At 27.2% G+C, this 17,182-nt stretch overlaps 1 protein-coding gene across 4 annotated transcripts in view; it reads left to right on the forward strand.

Moving 5' to 3' along the window:
* The window catches only part of Eip74EF (Ecdysone-induced protein E74), a 303,766-nt gene extending 292,868 nt beyond the window's left edge, over nucleotides 1-10,898 (forward strand). For 2 of the 4 annotated variants that reach the window (XM_075304889.1, XM_075304890.1), the window contains exons 8-9: nucleotides 3,276-4,289; nucleotides 9,900-10,896. In XM_075304889.1, coding sequence (XP_075161004.1) covers nucleotides 3,276-4,039 — 764 coding nt within the window. In that variant the 3' untranslated portion in view covers nucleotides 4,040-4,289; nucleotides 9,900-10,896. Of the gene's footprint in view, nucleotides 1-3,275; nucleotides 4,290-9,899 lie in introns of all 4 variants that reach the window. The other 2 variants (XM_075304888.1, XM_075304887.1) reach the window with 2 other exon arrangements.
* Nucleotides 10,899-17,182: the final 6,284 nt, after the last annotated feature.

A 17,182-nucleotide genomic window follows, 5' to 3' on the forward strand; every position in this document is an offset into this window, starting at 1 on the left:
ATAAACACATATTTATTTAGTTCAAGCATACAAATACCAAATCTAGAAATTATTTTGTTGCAACAACATCACGATGAGCAAATGAAATATATATTTTTTTTACCCTAAAGAAAATTGGGGTCAGTGTATAATATTAATGACCTTTATGAACATATGTTTACCGAAAATACTAATTCTATAAACTATTGGTTTTAATATTAAAAAACAAAATGTGCAATTTTGTCATTTTCATCAAGAGTAATATAATTTTTTATTTTAATATTAATTGCAAAAAATTCTATTGTACACAGAAAAAATATGTTCAGTCTTCAAATGCGAAATATTGATCCAATTAATATTTAATTAAAATGTCTTCACTCACCAAAATGATAGTATCAACCACCAAAATCATTTAAAAAAAATTAATTGATATAATTAATTATTGTTATTGATTTTTGTTTCACAAAAAAAAAATTGGAACCAATTAAATTTTTAATTGAATATTTTTTTTTTCTTCAATATTCACATTTTTTCAACAACAATTAATAACAATAATTGTTTGTAACAAAATAAAAAATAATAATTCAAATTAAACTCGACCAAAATTCTAAAATTGAAAATTATGGAATTAATTAATATTTAATTAAAATGTCTTCAATGACCAAAATGATAATATCAACCACCAAAATCAACTAAAAAATTAATTGATTTAATTAATTGTTGTTATTGATTTTTGTTTCAATTGAAAACATTTTTTGAAGCAATTAAATTTTTTATTTAATATTTTTTAATTTAATATTTACATTTCTTCAACAACAATTAATAAAAATAATTTTAAAACAGAATAAAAAATTATAATTCAAAATTAAATTCGACCAAAATTCTAGCTTCCTGTACAATTGAAAATTATGGAATTGTACAAAGAGTACCATGACGTATGATGAATATTAATAAGTAAATACCCCCTATTAACGCAGTACTCATACGTCAAGCGAGATGTTATCAATCAATAATACGGAAAATAACTTAAGATTTTAACGTTTTAAGTTCGATTTTGAAAATCACGATTTATCGAAATGCCTTCGGATACCGATTTTATTATGTTTTAAAATTACAAGAAAAATAAAATGTTCAATTCTGTAACATTTTTTAAAACTGATTAAAAATTAATTTTATATACCCGATATTATAAAAAAAAGTTCACTAAAAACTTAATACAATAATATATGCAAAAAAGAACAAAGAATATTTTTTTCTTAAACAAAAAAAAAATATTTAAAAAAATGTTAAACACGACCAAAATTTTACCTTCTATAAACTGACAGAGTATTATGGAAGTGTACAAAGAGCCCCGGGGCGTATGACGAACATTAATAAATCCATACCCTCTATTTATACAATACTCATACGTCAGTGGAGATATAATTAATAAATAATTTAGAAAAAAAAACTGCAGAATTTAACTCATATAGTTATATTCATACAAAATATTACATTTCCTAATTATGTATGTAAATGCCTGTCAAGAATATCGTTTTTTTTGTTGGTTCTACAATGACACAACAAAAATAATTTTGGAACTTTTATTGAAAATAATTTAATTTTCCATTTTTATATTAATTGTAACAAATCTTTTTGTAACAAGTATTAATTTCATACACATAATTTCATATTACAAAATCAAAGCCCAAAAACTAAATTCATAATATTTAAAAAATATTAAAAAATTAATTCATAATATTTAATTTTTTTCAACAAAAATAATTAAAAATATATTTTTTAAATAAATTTGACCAAAATTCTATCTTGATGAATTCGAAGTCGTATTTGTACAATATTTTAAAATTAAAAAAAAAAAACGTTAACTCAAAAATTAATTTATTAATATTTAAATTTTTTAAACAGAAATAAATACAAAAAAAAATAATCAAACTAAAAAATAATAATTAAAAAATTAATTTAAACAAAAATCTACTTTATTATAAAATTGAGAGAAAATCATGGAATTATACCAAGAATATAATGACGTATGATTAATATTAATAACTACATCCCCCCTATTAACGCAATACTCATACGTCAACGGCGATATCATCAATCAATTATTTAGAAAAATAAAAAAAAAACTATAACATAAAATTTAACTAATTAAGTTCTGTTATGAAAAGTATCGATTTATCAATATATATCTTCCATAAACTGTCTAAATAAATCATCAACCAATAATTTAGAAAAAATTATAGAATTTAACTTATTAAATTCTATTTAAAAAAACATCGTTTTTTCTCATTCATATATAGAAATACCTTCGACAAAAAAAATTAAAATGATCAATTTTGGAATTTTCCTTACAACTAATTCAATTTGCATTTTAATATTAATTGCGCTGTAACAAATTTTAATTTTATATACTTAATATTGTAAGAAAATTTTAAATAAAAAATAAAAAAAAATTATAATTAAAAAATAAAAAATAAAATCGAACAAAATTCTAGCTTCCCATAAAATTGAGAGAAAATGATGTGATTGTACCAAGAGTTAACATACATGACGTATGACGAATATTAATAACTACATACCCCTTATTAACGCAATACTCATACGTCCAGGGAGATATCGTCAATCAATTTCAGGAAAAAACGATCAAATATAACTTATTAAATTCTGTTGTGAAAAGCATCGATTTATCGATATTTCTTCGATACACTGTCCAGATATATAATCAACCAATAATTTAGAAAAAATTATAAAATCTTGTATAAAAATGATTTCGATAAACTGTCCAGATACATATATAATCAACCAATAATTTAGAAAAAATTATAAAATCTTGTATAAAAATGATTTCGACAAAAAAAAAATAAAATGTTCAATTTTGGAATTTTCTTTAAAAATAATTTTACTTGCAAAAAGTTCCACTGTATCAAATATTAATTTTATATATTTGATATTAAAAAAGCAAAGTGAGAAAAAATATTTTAACTCAAAAATTACTTCATTAATATTGAAAAATTGTTTAAACAAAAATAAATTAAATTATTTGCGTTTTTTAACTAAATAAAAAAGTACTTTTTAAAAATTGAACTCGACAAAAATTCTATCACCTGACTGACAGAAAATTATGAAATTGCACAAAGAGTCCCAGGGCGTATGACGAATATTAATAAATACAGAGCCCCCATTAGCACAGTACTCATACGTTAAGGGAATCAGTAATTTAGAAAAAAATAAATATTTATAGAATTTCACTTATCTAGATCAATTCATAAAAAACATCGTTTGTTTTCTCTTTATAGTGGCCGAAAACTATTATTTGCCCTTGACAACTAATGGCGGTGGGGGCGGCGGCGGTAATCCATCCAACAATGGTCCAATTGGTAATAGCAATGTCTCCTGCAGCTCAACGGCGCCCAATGGTTCTTACGGTGGTGCGCCATACTTTACAACGCCCTCTCCGCCTCGTGCCACAGTTGGTGGTTTGGCTTCACATCATTCCCTACATCCACATCAGCAGCATGCTTTGCATACGCATCAGCAGCATTCCTCCGTGTCAAATCCCACTGTTGGCTCAACCAGCAATGGCGTCCTCTCGTCCAATGGCGTATTAACGCATCAGCAGAGCGTCATACAACCGGCCACCTCAAGTGTGAATTATGATCTCTCCTATATGCTAGAATTGGGTGGTTTCCAGCAACGCAAAGTGAAAAAGCCCCGCAAGCCTAAAATTGAAATGGGTGTGAAGCGTCGCAGTCGCGAAGGATCCACCACATATCTCTGGGAATTCCTATTGAAGCTATTGCAAGATCGCGAATACTGTCCACGTTTCATTAAATGGACGAATCGTGAGAAGGGTGTCTTTAAATTGGTCGATTCCAAGGCTGTCTCACGTCTCTGGGGCATGCATAAGAACAAGCCGGACATGAACTATGAGACCATGGGTCGAGCATTGCGTTACTACTATCAAAGAGGCATACTGGCTAAGGTCGATGGTCAGCGTTTGGTTTATCAATTTGTTGATGTGCCCAAGGATATTGTAGAGATCGATTGCAATGGTGTTTAGAGAGACCAAACGATGGTGTTGCATCATACGGGGGCGCACACCCAAAGATCCATGTCAAATGTCACCATCCCAAACCATAGTCAAAAGGAGAAATCAAGCGTGATTAAAATTAAGCGGAAAAGAATAAATCAAAAAAGCAAACAAAACAAAACACTGTTCCAATTGGTTTCCAGTCATCTTTAGACAATATTAAATTTTTATTTTCTTTGGAAAATATTTTTTGGCCGCTATTTCAACGATCCCAAAATTGGTAAGTGCAGGGAATTTTAACATGGAATTATTTTGGTGTATCACAAAATACTTTTTGCTGAGGTTTACAAACTTTTATCTATAGTAGTAAAATTCAGCTTGGATTACTAAAAACAATTGTTCAAAAATATGTTCAATTTGGTTGTCTAAAATACTTAAACTATTTTTGGCTGGCTGTTTGGTGGCCTTTAAAGAGAATACTTTATAGCCATGGACAATTTAGTTTGTCTAATAAAACTTCGTTCCGGAGAAAGGAATTTTTTTGTGTGAATCTATTAACGAAAACTTTAAATTTTTAGTTTGAAAACTAAATTCAGCTTGGCTGAATAAGAAATTATTACAAAAATAATAATTTTTTATTAAAAAAATAAATTAGTAAAAAAAACAAATTTCTATTAAAAAACTAAATTTTTTCTATTAAAAACAAAGAACTTAAACTCATTTTGACTGGCTGTTTATTTTATAACGAAGAACTTCGTTTTTCTAAATGTTCGTTCTTGCGGAAATCCTTTTTTGGTATAGGTTCTATAAACGAAAAGTTTTTAGTAGTCAATTTAAATTCAGCTAGGCTGAATAAGAAGTTCTTCCAAAATGTTTTCAATTTCTTTGTCTCAATATTGTGTTTAATAAAAAGAACTTAAGCTCTTCTTGGCTGAATTCAAGCTTCTGTAAGGTATCCGAAATTCTTTAAAGTTAACGAAATCTCAATTCAGGACTCTTAAGTTCAGCTGACTTTATTTTTTCTTTAGTTCACCTCGTAAAATAATTTTTATAGAAGCTTTTTTTTTGGTTTAGGTTCTATAATGAAATTTTTTGTAGGAGCATAAAATTAGGCATGGCTGAAAAAGAAATTATTAAAAAATAGATATTTTTTCTATAAAAAAATTTAACTCTTCTTAGCTGTTTATTTTATTTTAAAGGCAGGCTACGTTTGTCTAAATTTTCGTATGTATTTTTTTGTAGGTTCTATAAATGAAAACTTTAAATTTTTAGTAGTCAATTCATTAAGTTCAGCTTTGCTGAATAAGAAATATTTCAAAAATGTGGAAATCATTTTTTGGTATAGGTTCTTATAAACGAAAAGTTGTTAATCAATCAATTTAAATTCAGCTTGGCTGAGTAAGAAGTTCTTCCAAAATGTTTTCAATATCATTGTCTCAATATTGTGTTTAATAAAAATAACTAAAACTCTTCTTGGCTTAATTCAGGCTTCTGTAAGGTATCTGAAATTCTTTGAAGTAAACGACATCTCAATTAAGCTGTTCACCTCGCAAAATAATTTTAAATTTTTATGGAAGGTATAGGTTGTGTATATTCTAAACCGAAATTTTGTGTAGGTTCTAAACCGAAATTTTAATTATGAGTATTAAATTCAGCATGGCTGAATAAGAAATTATTTAAAAACAAGTATATACGGCCGTAAGTTCGGCCAGACCGAAGCTTATGTACCCTCCACCATGGATTGCGTAGAAACTTCTTCTAAACACTGCCATCCACAATCGAATTACTTAAGTTGCGGTAACGCTTGCCGATGGCAAGGTATCTTAAAACCTCCTAACACCGTCTTCTAAATTGTATGTAAGTCCATACGTGGTATATATTAAATCAAAAAGATCGATCAAATACGTATATAATTCAGTTTGACAAAATTTTCTATAGAAATAAAATTTTCAAAAAATGTTTTATAGAAATAAAATTTTGACAACATTTTCTTTAGAAATAAAAATTTGACAGCATTTTCTACAGAAATAAAATTTTAACAAAATTTTCTATATAAATAAAATTTTGACAAAATTTTCTATATAAATAAAATTTTGACAAAATTTTCTACAGAAATAAAATTTTGACAAAATTTTCTACAGAAATAAAATTTTGACAAAATTTTCTATAGAAATAAAATTTTGACAAAATTTTCTATACAAATAAAATTGAGGCAAAAATTTTCTATTCTATCTGATCGTATCACTTTTAATGAAATTGTGAGCATAATTTCTGGCCTTAAAGCGTCTAAATCTCCTGAATTTGATGACATATCAAATGTATTGATAAAGCAGTTGCCTGAAAAAGCACTAAAACTTTTGGTATTGCTCTTCAACAGTTGTCTTTCGCTAAATTATTTTCCTGCGTGTTTTAAAAAAGCTAAGGTTATTGCCATTCATAAGCCAAATAAATCGAAAACTGACCCGAGAAATTATAGGCCCATCAGCTTACTGAGTAATCTTTCCAAAGTATACGAAAAAACTATCCATTCACGGCTTTTCAGTTTTGCGGAGGACAATTCGATATTATGTAATGAGCAGTTTGGGTTCAGAAGCGGTCATAGTTGTGTGCATCAAATCACTAGAATTGGAAATATTATTGGTAACAACAGACGCAATAGACAATCTACAGGACTTGTCCTCCTTGATATAGAAAAAGCTTTTGACACTGTATTGCATAAGGGTCTTATTTATAAATTAATTCGAGGAAACGTGCCAAATTATCTCAGCAGAACTATCTCTGATTTTCTTGATGGGAGATCTTTTATCGTCGCTGTCAACAACATCAACTCGGACGAAAAAGTTCTTTCTACTGGTTTGCCACAAGGTTCCGTTCTCTCGCCTTTGCTTTACTCAATATACACATCGGATTTCTCTCCTCCATCGTACATGCAAGTTGCTTATTATGCAGATAATACTGCGCTTATTACTACTAGTAAGGTAACTAAAGCGCTTTTGAAGAAAATGGAAAAAGGACTGGCGTCTTGCAATAGGTATTTTTCGAAATGGAAGATTAAAATAAATCCCAGTAAAACGCAGGCGATTATTTTTCCTTATAATAAATCCCCTAAAAGGAAGCCGAATCGAAGGCTTATGTTTGGAGATGAAACGATTGCGGTTGCTGATAGTATCAAGTATCTGGGGGTCACGTTAGATAAAAAATTAACTTATGGGAAACATTTAGAAGAGATCCGTAACAAATCGTTAAAATCGTTAAGGGCGTTGTGGCCGCTTTTGTGTAGAAAGTCTCTGCTGAATCATAAAAATAAGAATCTTCTGTTCAAAGGTATCATAAGACCTATTTTAACATATGCATGTCCAGTTTGGTACAAAGCTGCAAAGACCCATTTGGAGAAGTTACAGATTGTACAAAATAAATGTTTAAAAATTATCAATGGAAAGAATTGGAGATACTCTACTTCATTACTTCATAATGAAACTGGATATGAGAAAATTTGTGATTTCATCAAAAGGCTAAATTTAAATTATTTTTCCAAAATTGAAACTTCCCCTTATTGTTTGATAAGGTCTTGTGTAGAGCAAGTATATTAAAATATTTATTTTTTTACTATTAAATTATCAAATTGAAAATATATGTTTGTTTTAGGTTACTGAATTAGATAATCTTCTGCATGGTTTCTGAATTAGATAATCTTCTGTATGTTAATTTTCAACAATATTTGACTTTTGTTTAATTTCATATAAAGGTCTTTAGCCTGTTTTTGCCTTTAATAATATGTATCTTAAATGACATAGCTTATATTGCCAGCCAGAGTCTCATTTGTTGTAATATCTACTGTGATAAAATCTCATTAAATGAATTGTATTAAAAAATAAAATTAATAAAGAAGAATTTGAAAAATGAAAAATTTTCTATACAAATAAAATTTTGACAAAATTTTCTATACAAATAAAATTTTGGTAGATTATTTTTGGCTCGAGTGGCAACGATGATTATGAACTGAATAAAATTTTAACAAACTTTTCAATAGAAATAAAATTTTCACAAAATTTTCTATAGAAATAAAATTTTGGTAGATTATTTTTGGTTCGAGTGGCAACCATGATTATGAACCGATATGAACTACTTTTTGTGTGATTGGAGATCGTCTATATATGACTATAGACCGATACGGACCAATTTTTGCATAGTTATTAGAGACCATATACCAACATCATGTACCAAATTTCAACCGGATCGGATGAAATTTGCGTCTTTTTGAGGCTCCGCAAGCCAAATCTGGGGATCGGTTTATATGGGGGCTATATATAATTATGGTTCGATGTGAACCAATTTTTGCATGGTTATTAGAGACCATATGCCAACATCATGTACCAAATTTCAGCCGGATCGGATGAAATTTGCTTCTTTTTGACGCTCCGCAAGCCAAATCTGGGGATCGGTTTATATGGGCTATATATAATTATGGACCGATGTGGACAAATTTTTGCATGGTTGTTAGAGACCATATACCAACACCATGTACTAAATTTCAGCCGGATCAGATGAAATATGCTTCTGTTAGAGGCTCCACAAACCAAATGTGAGGGTCCCTTTATATGGGGGCTATACGTAAAAGTGGACCGATATGGCCCATTTGCAATACCATCCGACCTACATCAATAACAACTACTTGTGCCAAGTTTCAAGTCGATAGCTTGTTTCGTTCAGAAGTTAGCGTAATTTCAACAGACGGACGGACGGACGGACATGCTTAGATCGACTCAAAATTTCACCACGACCCAGAATATATGTACTTTATGGGGTCTTAGAGCAATATTTCGATGTGTTACAAACGAAATGACAAAGTTAATATACCCCCCATCCTATGGTGGAGGGTATAAAAAATAATTTTGGTTGTCTAAATATGTTTTTTATTAAAAAATTAAACTCTTCTTGGCTGGCTGTTTGTTTTATAACCAAGAACTTCGTTTGTAAAATTTTCGGATTTATTTATTTATTTATTTTTTTTTTTTTTTTTTGGTAGGTTCTATACATGAAAAGTTTCTATTAGTCAATTTAAATTCAGCTTTGCGGAATAAGAAATACTTCGTTGTCTTAATATTTTTTTATTATGAAAGCACTTTAACTCTTCTTGGCTGAATTCGAGGTTCTATAAGGCATTTGAAATTCTTTCTTTGAACTAAATCTCAATTCAGGGCTTAAGTTCAAAGTAACTTAGATTTTTTTTAGTCTACCTCACAAGGTTATCTATAATTCAGCTTAGCTAACTTAGCTTAACCAACCCAAATTTATAACAGATCCTGTTTTAATATACACAGAAAAAGATATCACCACAATTTTTTCAATTTAAAATTTTAATTGAATTTAAAATTAAAAATATGTTTAATTAAAAATTTTTTAAATAAAATAATAAAAATTTAATTGAGCCAATTATTTTTTTCAAACTTAACAAATACCAGTCACACAAGTTAAATGTGTCAATTTCACTAAGATAATTTGTCAATATATTTGGATTTTTTTTAATTAGATAAATTAATTGTTTATTAAAAAAATAATTTTTTAATTGAAATTGGTGATTGATCGATTGATTGATCATTTCCGTGAAGCAACTTGAATTAATTTCGTGACTGAAGACAAAAAATATTTTTTCTTCTGTATAGCTTTAATATTTCTTATATTTAATCTTATTATTATTTTTTATTTCTATATGTTTAATAAATAAAAATAAAAATCATGCAAGTTATCCAAAATTGATGATAACCATGAATTAAATCAGATTAAATTATATATAAATAATATTATATACATACATATATTCATAGGTATTTTTTTATGTTTTGTTTTTATTAACTTAAAATAATTATTTTTCCCCTCTCTCTTTTTACAGCAGATTTCCTCCATTTGGATATACATATTCTTGCACCTGGAAGATGATGCACAGCTCTAAGGGAAATATATGTGCTTTTGTGACCCCAAAGGCATATTGGTGAAATTATTTCCCAACCAAAAATTCCTCTCGAATCCCAAGTGCAACATGTCCTTTGCTATATGAAATGGACTTGTATTGAGATTATAATTGGATCACATTAGCTAAGGAATCTTTAAGACTTATGTCCAAAAAAAAGGGGTGGAAATTAGAAAAGGAAAATGCAGCAGGAAGTCAATATATGTTTTGCCTAGATTGGTAATTGGCTAGGCAAACACAAAGAGCATGAGTAGCTTAGAAATAAATGCTTGTAAACCCAGCAAACATTTTGCCGTGTTTGTATATTGTTTCTTGGTTGTCTTGAAAAGTTGAAGCCAAGCTTTAAATTTTTTCATTTTTCAACTTAGAAATGGTATGATAAGTAAAGGTAAGAGATTCTTGTTTATGGGTCTTTAAACGGAAAGGAGTAGCTAATGATAGAGAACAAATACAACAATCAAACAACAACAACAGTAACAACAAAATGTGTTAACTTTATAAAAGTAAAATGTAAACAAATACACATAGCTCTAATTTTTATTGTAAATTTCTTGTTTTTTTTTTTAATTTTGTTATTTCCCTTTTTTTATTTCTCACAAGCTGTGCTATGTAAAAAAAACTAAATTTAACAAAAAAAATATTATTAAACAAAAATATTTGTTTTAGTTTTTTTATGAAAAGAAAACCAATAAATTGTTCTGTCTTCATTATCAACCAGAAAACCCCAGGACCAGAAAGTCTTGAAAAACAAATTGTTTTTGGATACGTATGTAAATTAATTGTTTTATAAATATCATTAAACACAAAACAGAAAAAAACAATAATAATATAATTATTAAATAAATTTATATAGATAAAAGAAAAACAAAAAAAAAAATATCTAAGATATGCTTAGTAGTTTCATAAGGGATATGTTGGATATGTTAGTGTTGTAATTAAAAAAAAAATAAAGTTTTCTATTATCATTATTATGGATTAATTATATTGATTAATTAATATATATATATATACACATATACATACTTGTTAATAATGTTTAAGATTTATTCTATTACCACTATTATTATTATTACCATTATCATAGAATTATTATTAATAGTATAAATATTTGTAGTTGTTTAGCATAATTTTCTTCAATCTACTTTGTATTTTATTTCTCATAAAACAACGTTCAATTTTTTTTTATTTTTTGTTTTACTGAGTGTAAAGATAACAATTAATTTTAATTATTAAGAAACAATTAAAATTGTATCATATTTTTTGTTTTTGTTGCTTATTTTTTAATTTGAGAAGAATTTTAAAATGTTGATTTTTTTTTTTTAAATAATTTTTTAATAATACATATAATGTTAAACTAAATAATTGAAATATTTTCATTGTTTTCTTTTAAAAAGAAAATACAAAATAATCTAAAATTTTTCAAATTGGCAATATTATTATTAATTACAAAACACTAAAACTTTTTTTCTTTTATCAATTTCACATATTGTCTTCGAAATATTGAGTGAGTGTTTGAGTATTTTTTTTTTTTGTTTTTTATTACTAAGATAATTGTATAAAAAAATATAACCAGACCCAGAAAAGTCTTCCAAAAATATCTAAGTATCTTCATTTACAAATCAAATCTAAATTTATTGAATATTAAATTATGTTGTAACGATTTTTTATTGTTGTAATATATATATTTTTTTAATTTTACCTGATCTCTTATAAAAATTTAGACACAATATTGTCATGCAAAAAAAAACTTTCTAAAAATTGGTAAAACAAATCCCTTGACACAAAAACAAAAGAAATACATGCAAATTAAGGACTATTTACTCAGATTTCAAGCTACTAAATATACGAAAAATCCAGCTTCAGATTCCCCAAACACACAAATTTTAAAATACGGTTTTTGACCTGAAAAAAAATGAAATGCATGCAAAAAAGCAAATTTCTTTGACTTGAAGGTACTTCGTATAGAAAAGTCAAACTTCAGTTTTAGATTCCAAATTCTAAAAGATTCTTCATACTAAATGGACTGAAAAAAAATTAAAAATGGATTGGAAATATTAAAAAAAACATATATTATTATTATTTTTTTTTTAATTTAAATTTAGAGACAGTCTGAAAAAATTGTCAATGCAGAAAAATACAAACTGTCCTTGACTTCAAGGTACTTCATATAGAACAAACAAACTTCAGTTTTAAATTCCAAATTCTAAAGGTTCTTCATACTAAATGGGCTAAAAAAATTAAATGGGCTAAAACAAATTGGTTTAAAATTATAAAAAAAAATATCTTATTATTGTTTTAATTAAAATTTAGAAAAATCTGATTTAAAAAAATCAATTTAAGGAATTTTTTTCACATACAAAATTGAAATGCATGCAAAAAAAGGCAAATTTCATTGACTTCAAGGTACTACGTCAAACTTCAGATTCTAAATTCTAAAAAAAATTTTCATACTAGATGCACTGAAAAAAATATTAAATATTAAAAATATATTTAAAAATATATATATATATATATATTATTATTATTTTTTTTTAATTTAAATTTAGAAAAAATCTGATGTTTTTAGAAGTTTTTTAAAGTTGAGAATATTTTTTTTTTTGCACATACTGAAATGCATGCAAAATATACAAAATGTCTTTGATAAACAAACTTCAGTTTGAAATGGACTGAAAAATGTTAAAAAGAAATTAATTTTTTTATTGAAATTTAGAAAAACTTGTTTAAAAAAAATCTACTTAAAAATTTATTATTTATTTCATATAATTTTTTTTTTTACTTAAAAAATTTGAAAAGACAAATTTCTTTGATGTCCATGTACTTCGAATAGAAAGACAAACTTCAGTTTTACATTCCAAATTCTAAAAGAGTCGTCTTTAGAAATCGGTTTCAAAATTTTACAAAAACATTTTAATATTTTTTTTTGGCAAATTCCAAATTTAGAAAAAAAACTGATTTTTCAAAAAAAATTTCAATTGGAAGAAGTTTAATTTTTTTATTCATACAAAATTTTAAAAACCCCGTAGACTTGAAAAAAATGAAATGCATGCAAAGCAAAGACAATTTTTTTTCAGTACAGACAAACTTCCATTTTAGATTCTAAATTCTAAAAAACTCTTCATTATAAATAGGTTTCAAAATATAACAAAAAAAAACTTTGCTCTTTTAAAAAAATTTAAATTTACAAAAATTTGATAGTTTTTTTTTAATAAAAAAAAATTTTAATTTTTATAAATTTAAGGAAATTAAATTTTTTACATTTACAAAAATTTAGAAATTCCGATTTCAATTTGGAAAAATAATTAAATGCATATCAAAAGTAATGATGAGAAGATAGCTATTTCCAATCCCATCATTGTTAGACAAACTACTGACTCCCAGTTTTTTTTTTTAATTTTTAATTTCTGAAAATTTAGCCCTATAAAGTAATGACATTATTTACAAAAACCATCGATTTTCCTGGTCTACACCCCAGGAACGAATTTTTAAGCAAACGAAATTTTACTTTCTTATAAAGTATTTCTTTCAAGAAAAACTAAAAAAATAAACCCTTATTTAACACAAACGATGAAATGATTGTCTCAAACCTTTTTTATTTGTTTTTAAAGTATTTTTTGTTTATGTTTTTTTAAAGCATTTTAAATTCTGTAATAAAAATTTTTCAGTCTATACGAAACGAAGTTTCATTGAGGCATTTTCTTTAAAAGAAAAAAAAACTCATTGTATAAAATATTGATAGTAGTTACTATAAATTTTGGTTTATTGGATCCTTAGAAAAATTCCCTTCGTAAAAAGTTTTTTTCCTCTATAGAAGGCACCATGTCTATAATGTTATTGGGATAAATAATTGTTTTTTTTTTCTATGAAAATACCTCAAACACTAGCTCATTTTTTTTTCAATTTAAATTATCTATCACCGAAGGCAATAAAAATATATTCGATATACAATAAATCTAAATACCCTCAATTATTCTCTGTTATTTAATGTTTACAAATCACAAAGTTAAGTTAGTTCCACTACGAAAAGGAAATGGCAACAAAAAATCAAAACTGTGCAACAAAAAAAATTTAATTTTTTCTATCAATATCCTATATTTTATGTTTCCTACAAACAAAAAAACTATTTACATCTACTATAGTTATTCAATACATACATTCTCTGTTTTTTTTTTTTAATAATAATTAATAAAATATAATACAATAGACTTTTGGGAATTCTCTTTTTGGAAATTCTAATCAACTGTAACACTGCCCTAATCTAACTGAAAATAGTTTCAATAGTTTTTGTTTATTTGTCCAAGCTTTTATCAATATTGAAAATTTAAAAAAAAATATTTTTTCGAATATTAAACTTAAAAAAAATAGAGTTTTTTGTTTTTCCTTTTTTTTTGTTCTTCGCGTGTGTATGTTATGCCGTAAATTTATTTAATTTCTTTTCTACATTTATTTAATAGTAAATTGTTTTTTTTTTTAACATATAATTAATATACAATAATAATAATAATAATAATAATAATAATAGTAGCATACATTTGTACATTTTGCCCTTATGTCCTTAATACTGGTCTCATGCCTCAAATAATCATGATGCCGAGAAATTAAGGTACATCAAGGATATGAGAGAAACAACTGCCCTACACTGCCTGTAATTTACACTCGATTCAATACAAAATAAACAAAAACACAAGAAAACAATGTTAAAAGTTAAAGTAATAATAATTTAGAGAAGAGTTAACAAAAAAAAAACATAAAAAATACAAAAATAACAACAACCATGTAAAGTGCAATCTGTTAAGAATCTTAAGTCTTGTTTTAATTTAATTTTCTTTTTTGTAATGTATTATGTTCAAAATTGAAACACTTCTTTTTTCTTTGTTTGTTTATCTAGTACATAGTACTCGTATAATACATACATATATATCTATATACATATAGTTTTGTGATTCCATGTGTTTTGGTTTAATATACATATATATATATATATTTAGTTGTATTTTTTTTTTTTTGTTTTTATTATTATTATTATCATTTGTGTAATATTTAACAAAGCCTACAAAATGAGAAAAATGTTTATATATTTTTAATTGTGTAATAAAAGAAAAGTACTTTATATTATTTAAAAATAAATTTATTTTTATTTTACCAACTTTTTTTAGTGTTTTTTTATTTTATTTGCCAATTTTTTCAACATAGTCTACATTGAACGCTACACCGTTTGGTGTGTGAACACAACCGACTGTCGGGTAATCTTTTCAGCAAAAATGTCCTCAGAGAGTAGGAAATACAAGAGAGATAAAAAATGGCTCTTCTGCAAAGAGAACAAATGTCAACCCTATAGATGTCGCACAATGGACTCAGCGTTTTGGTATCACCGCATTGCGGTCGAAGCGCTGCTTTGATAAATTGGTTATAGAAGCATCGGTAATTAAAATTGTCTGCTAAAACGTTAATAGAATGACAACATTTATAAAAAAAGAACATTGGTTATTAAAAAGGTGATTCTAAATCCTATTTTCTCATGCGCTTTACAGACTATCAGTTATTCCGGACGACAGTGCTCGTGTCGAACATATCCCATATATTGTGCACATGTGCATATAAGTTAAGTCCGAAGGCATAATCGATACTGCTGAATGTTTATGGGGTCTATAACACATTTACCGATTATTTAGTCATCGCCGACAAGTCGTATCGATCCGACACACTGTAAGATTCTTTACAAACACCGACATTCCGTCCGGAATAACTGATAGACTGTAAAGCGCATTAAGTTTGCGTAAAGCCGGCAGAGAACAAAATTGGGTGACGCCGACGCAAACTGCATGACATTCTTTCCTCATTACTGCCACCTACTGACGCAGTTTAACTTCACAGTTTCGTTCTCTTGTATTTCCTAATCTCTGGTGTCCTCTTTTAAATGTTGCCGGATATTTTTGATTTCGATATTGTCTTGCCATGTATCTTATTATTTGTTGATTTATTTAAACATACTCTAATTTCCACGGGGACAGGCAGCAACAAAAATTTGCCAAACTACGCCCTTTACCGCCCCGAACAGAGAAGGAGGCCGACCCCTTTTTGTCGGCGGCGGCTGAGACTAAATTTTTGCCTACAGCGGTGGCGGCTTGACGGCTAAGCCGGTATAAAATTGCTATTCGGCAGCGCACAATTATTAGTTGTACAACCAATCTTGCAATCAAATTTACATTTCATTCAAATTTTCTGACCTAAATTTTTGTTTTCTCAAATTAATTGTATTCCAACCGCTGTTAGAGTAATTGTACAACCAATTTTGCAATCAAAAATTTCATTTTATTTATCACTAAGTTGTTATGGAAACGAAGTATTGAATTAGTTTGAGAAAAAACTTCAGTTTTATGTTAGAAAATTCAGTTATACTGCGCGAACGATTTTTATATGGAGTATAACAATTTTTCGTGGCTACGTCAATGTCATTAATTAAAGATATTTTTAAAATATTACCAAAACTGACAATCAAAATTCTGCCAGCAAAAAAAAATGCAATCAGGTCTATAAATTTGAATATTCTCAGATATTTGGTGTCGTCTAACCTCAAGTGAAAAGCGTTCACATTTATGACGTTTAAATGACTTTTCATGAAACACATCGCATCGTTCGTCTCGAGGCGAACGAAAATTCCACGAACTGGCAGTAAAACACGCAAAACTGGATGCATTTAGATTTACACCGGCCAGCCAAAAAATAATGAAATTCAAGATAAAATTTTCTACTCTTTTATGGAGAGGCAATTGTCCATTTTATATTTTAGGTAATTTTTTTGCATAAGGCTGGTATGCACCTCTAGCGAAAAATTTCATTCCCATAAGAAATGCATTGTTATTTATGCTAACGAAATTTTCGGTAGCGTTCAATTTCGTAAGCTGGTACGCACCTCTAATGAAAATAACAGGGTTGTCAAAAGCCTATTTTGGCAGCAAACATGTAATTTATTACAATCATTGTGTGCGTAAAAGTTTTAAAAGGTCTGTAAATAATAAACAATTTATTTGAGGAATATTTGGAACATATATTAACAATTTTTAAAAGCGATTAGCTGGTTTAAAATTTGTGTACACAGCCCTGTTTTTTTGTTGTAGACTTAAATAAATGTTTGCTACCGAAAATTTCGCTAGAGGTGCATACCGGCCTATAGTCTTTATACTCAACCGGGCAGTTTAGGTAAACAC

This window comes from Haematobia irritans, chromosome 4, assembly GCF_050003625.1.
Source record: "Haematobia irritans isolate KBUSLIRL chromosome 4, ASM5000362v1, whole genome shotgun sequence".
NCBI classification, from domain to species: domain Eukaryota; kingdom Metazoa; phylum Arthropoda; class Insecta; order Diptera; family Muscidae; genus Haematobia; species Haematobia irritans.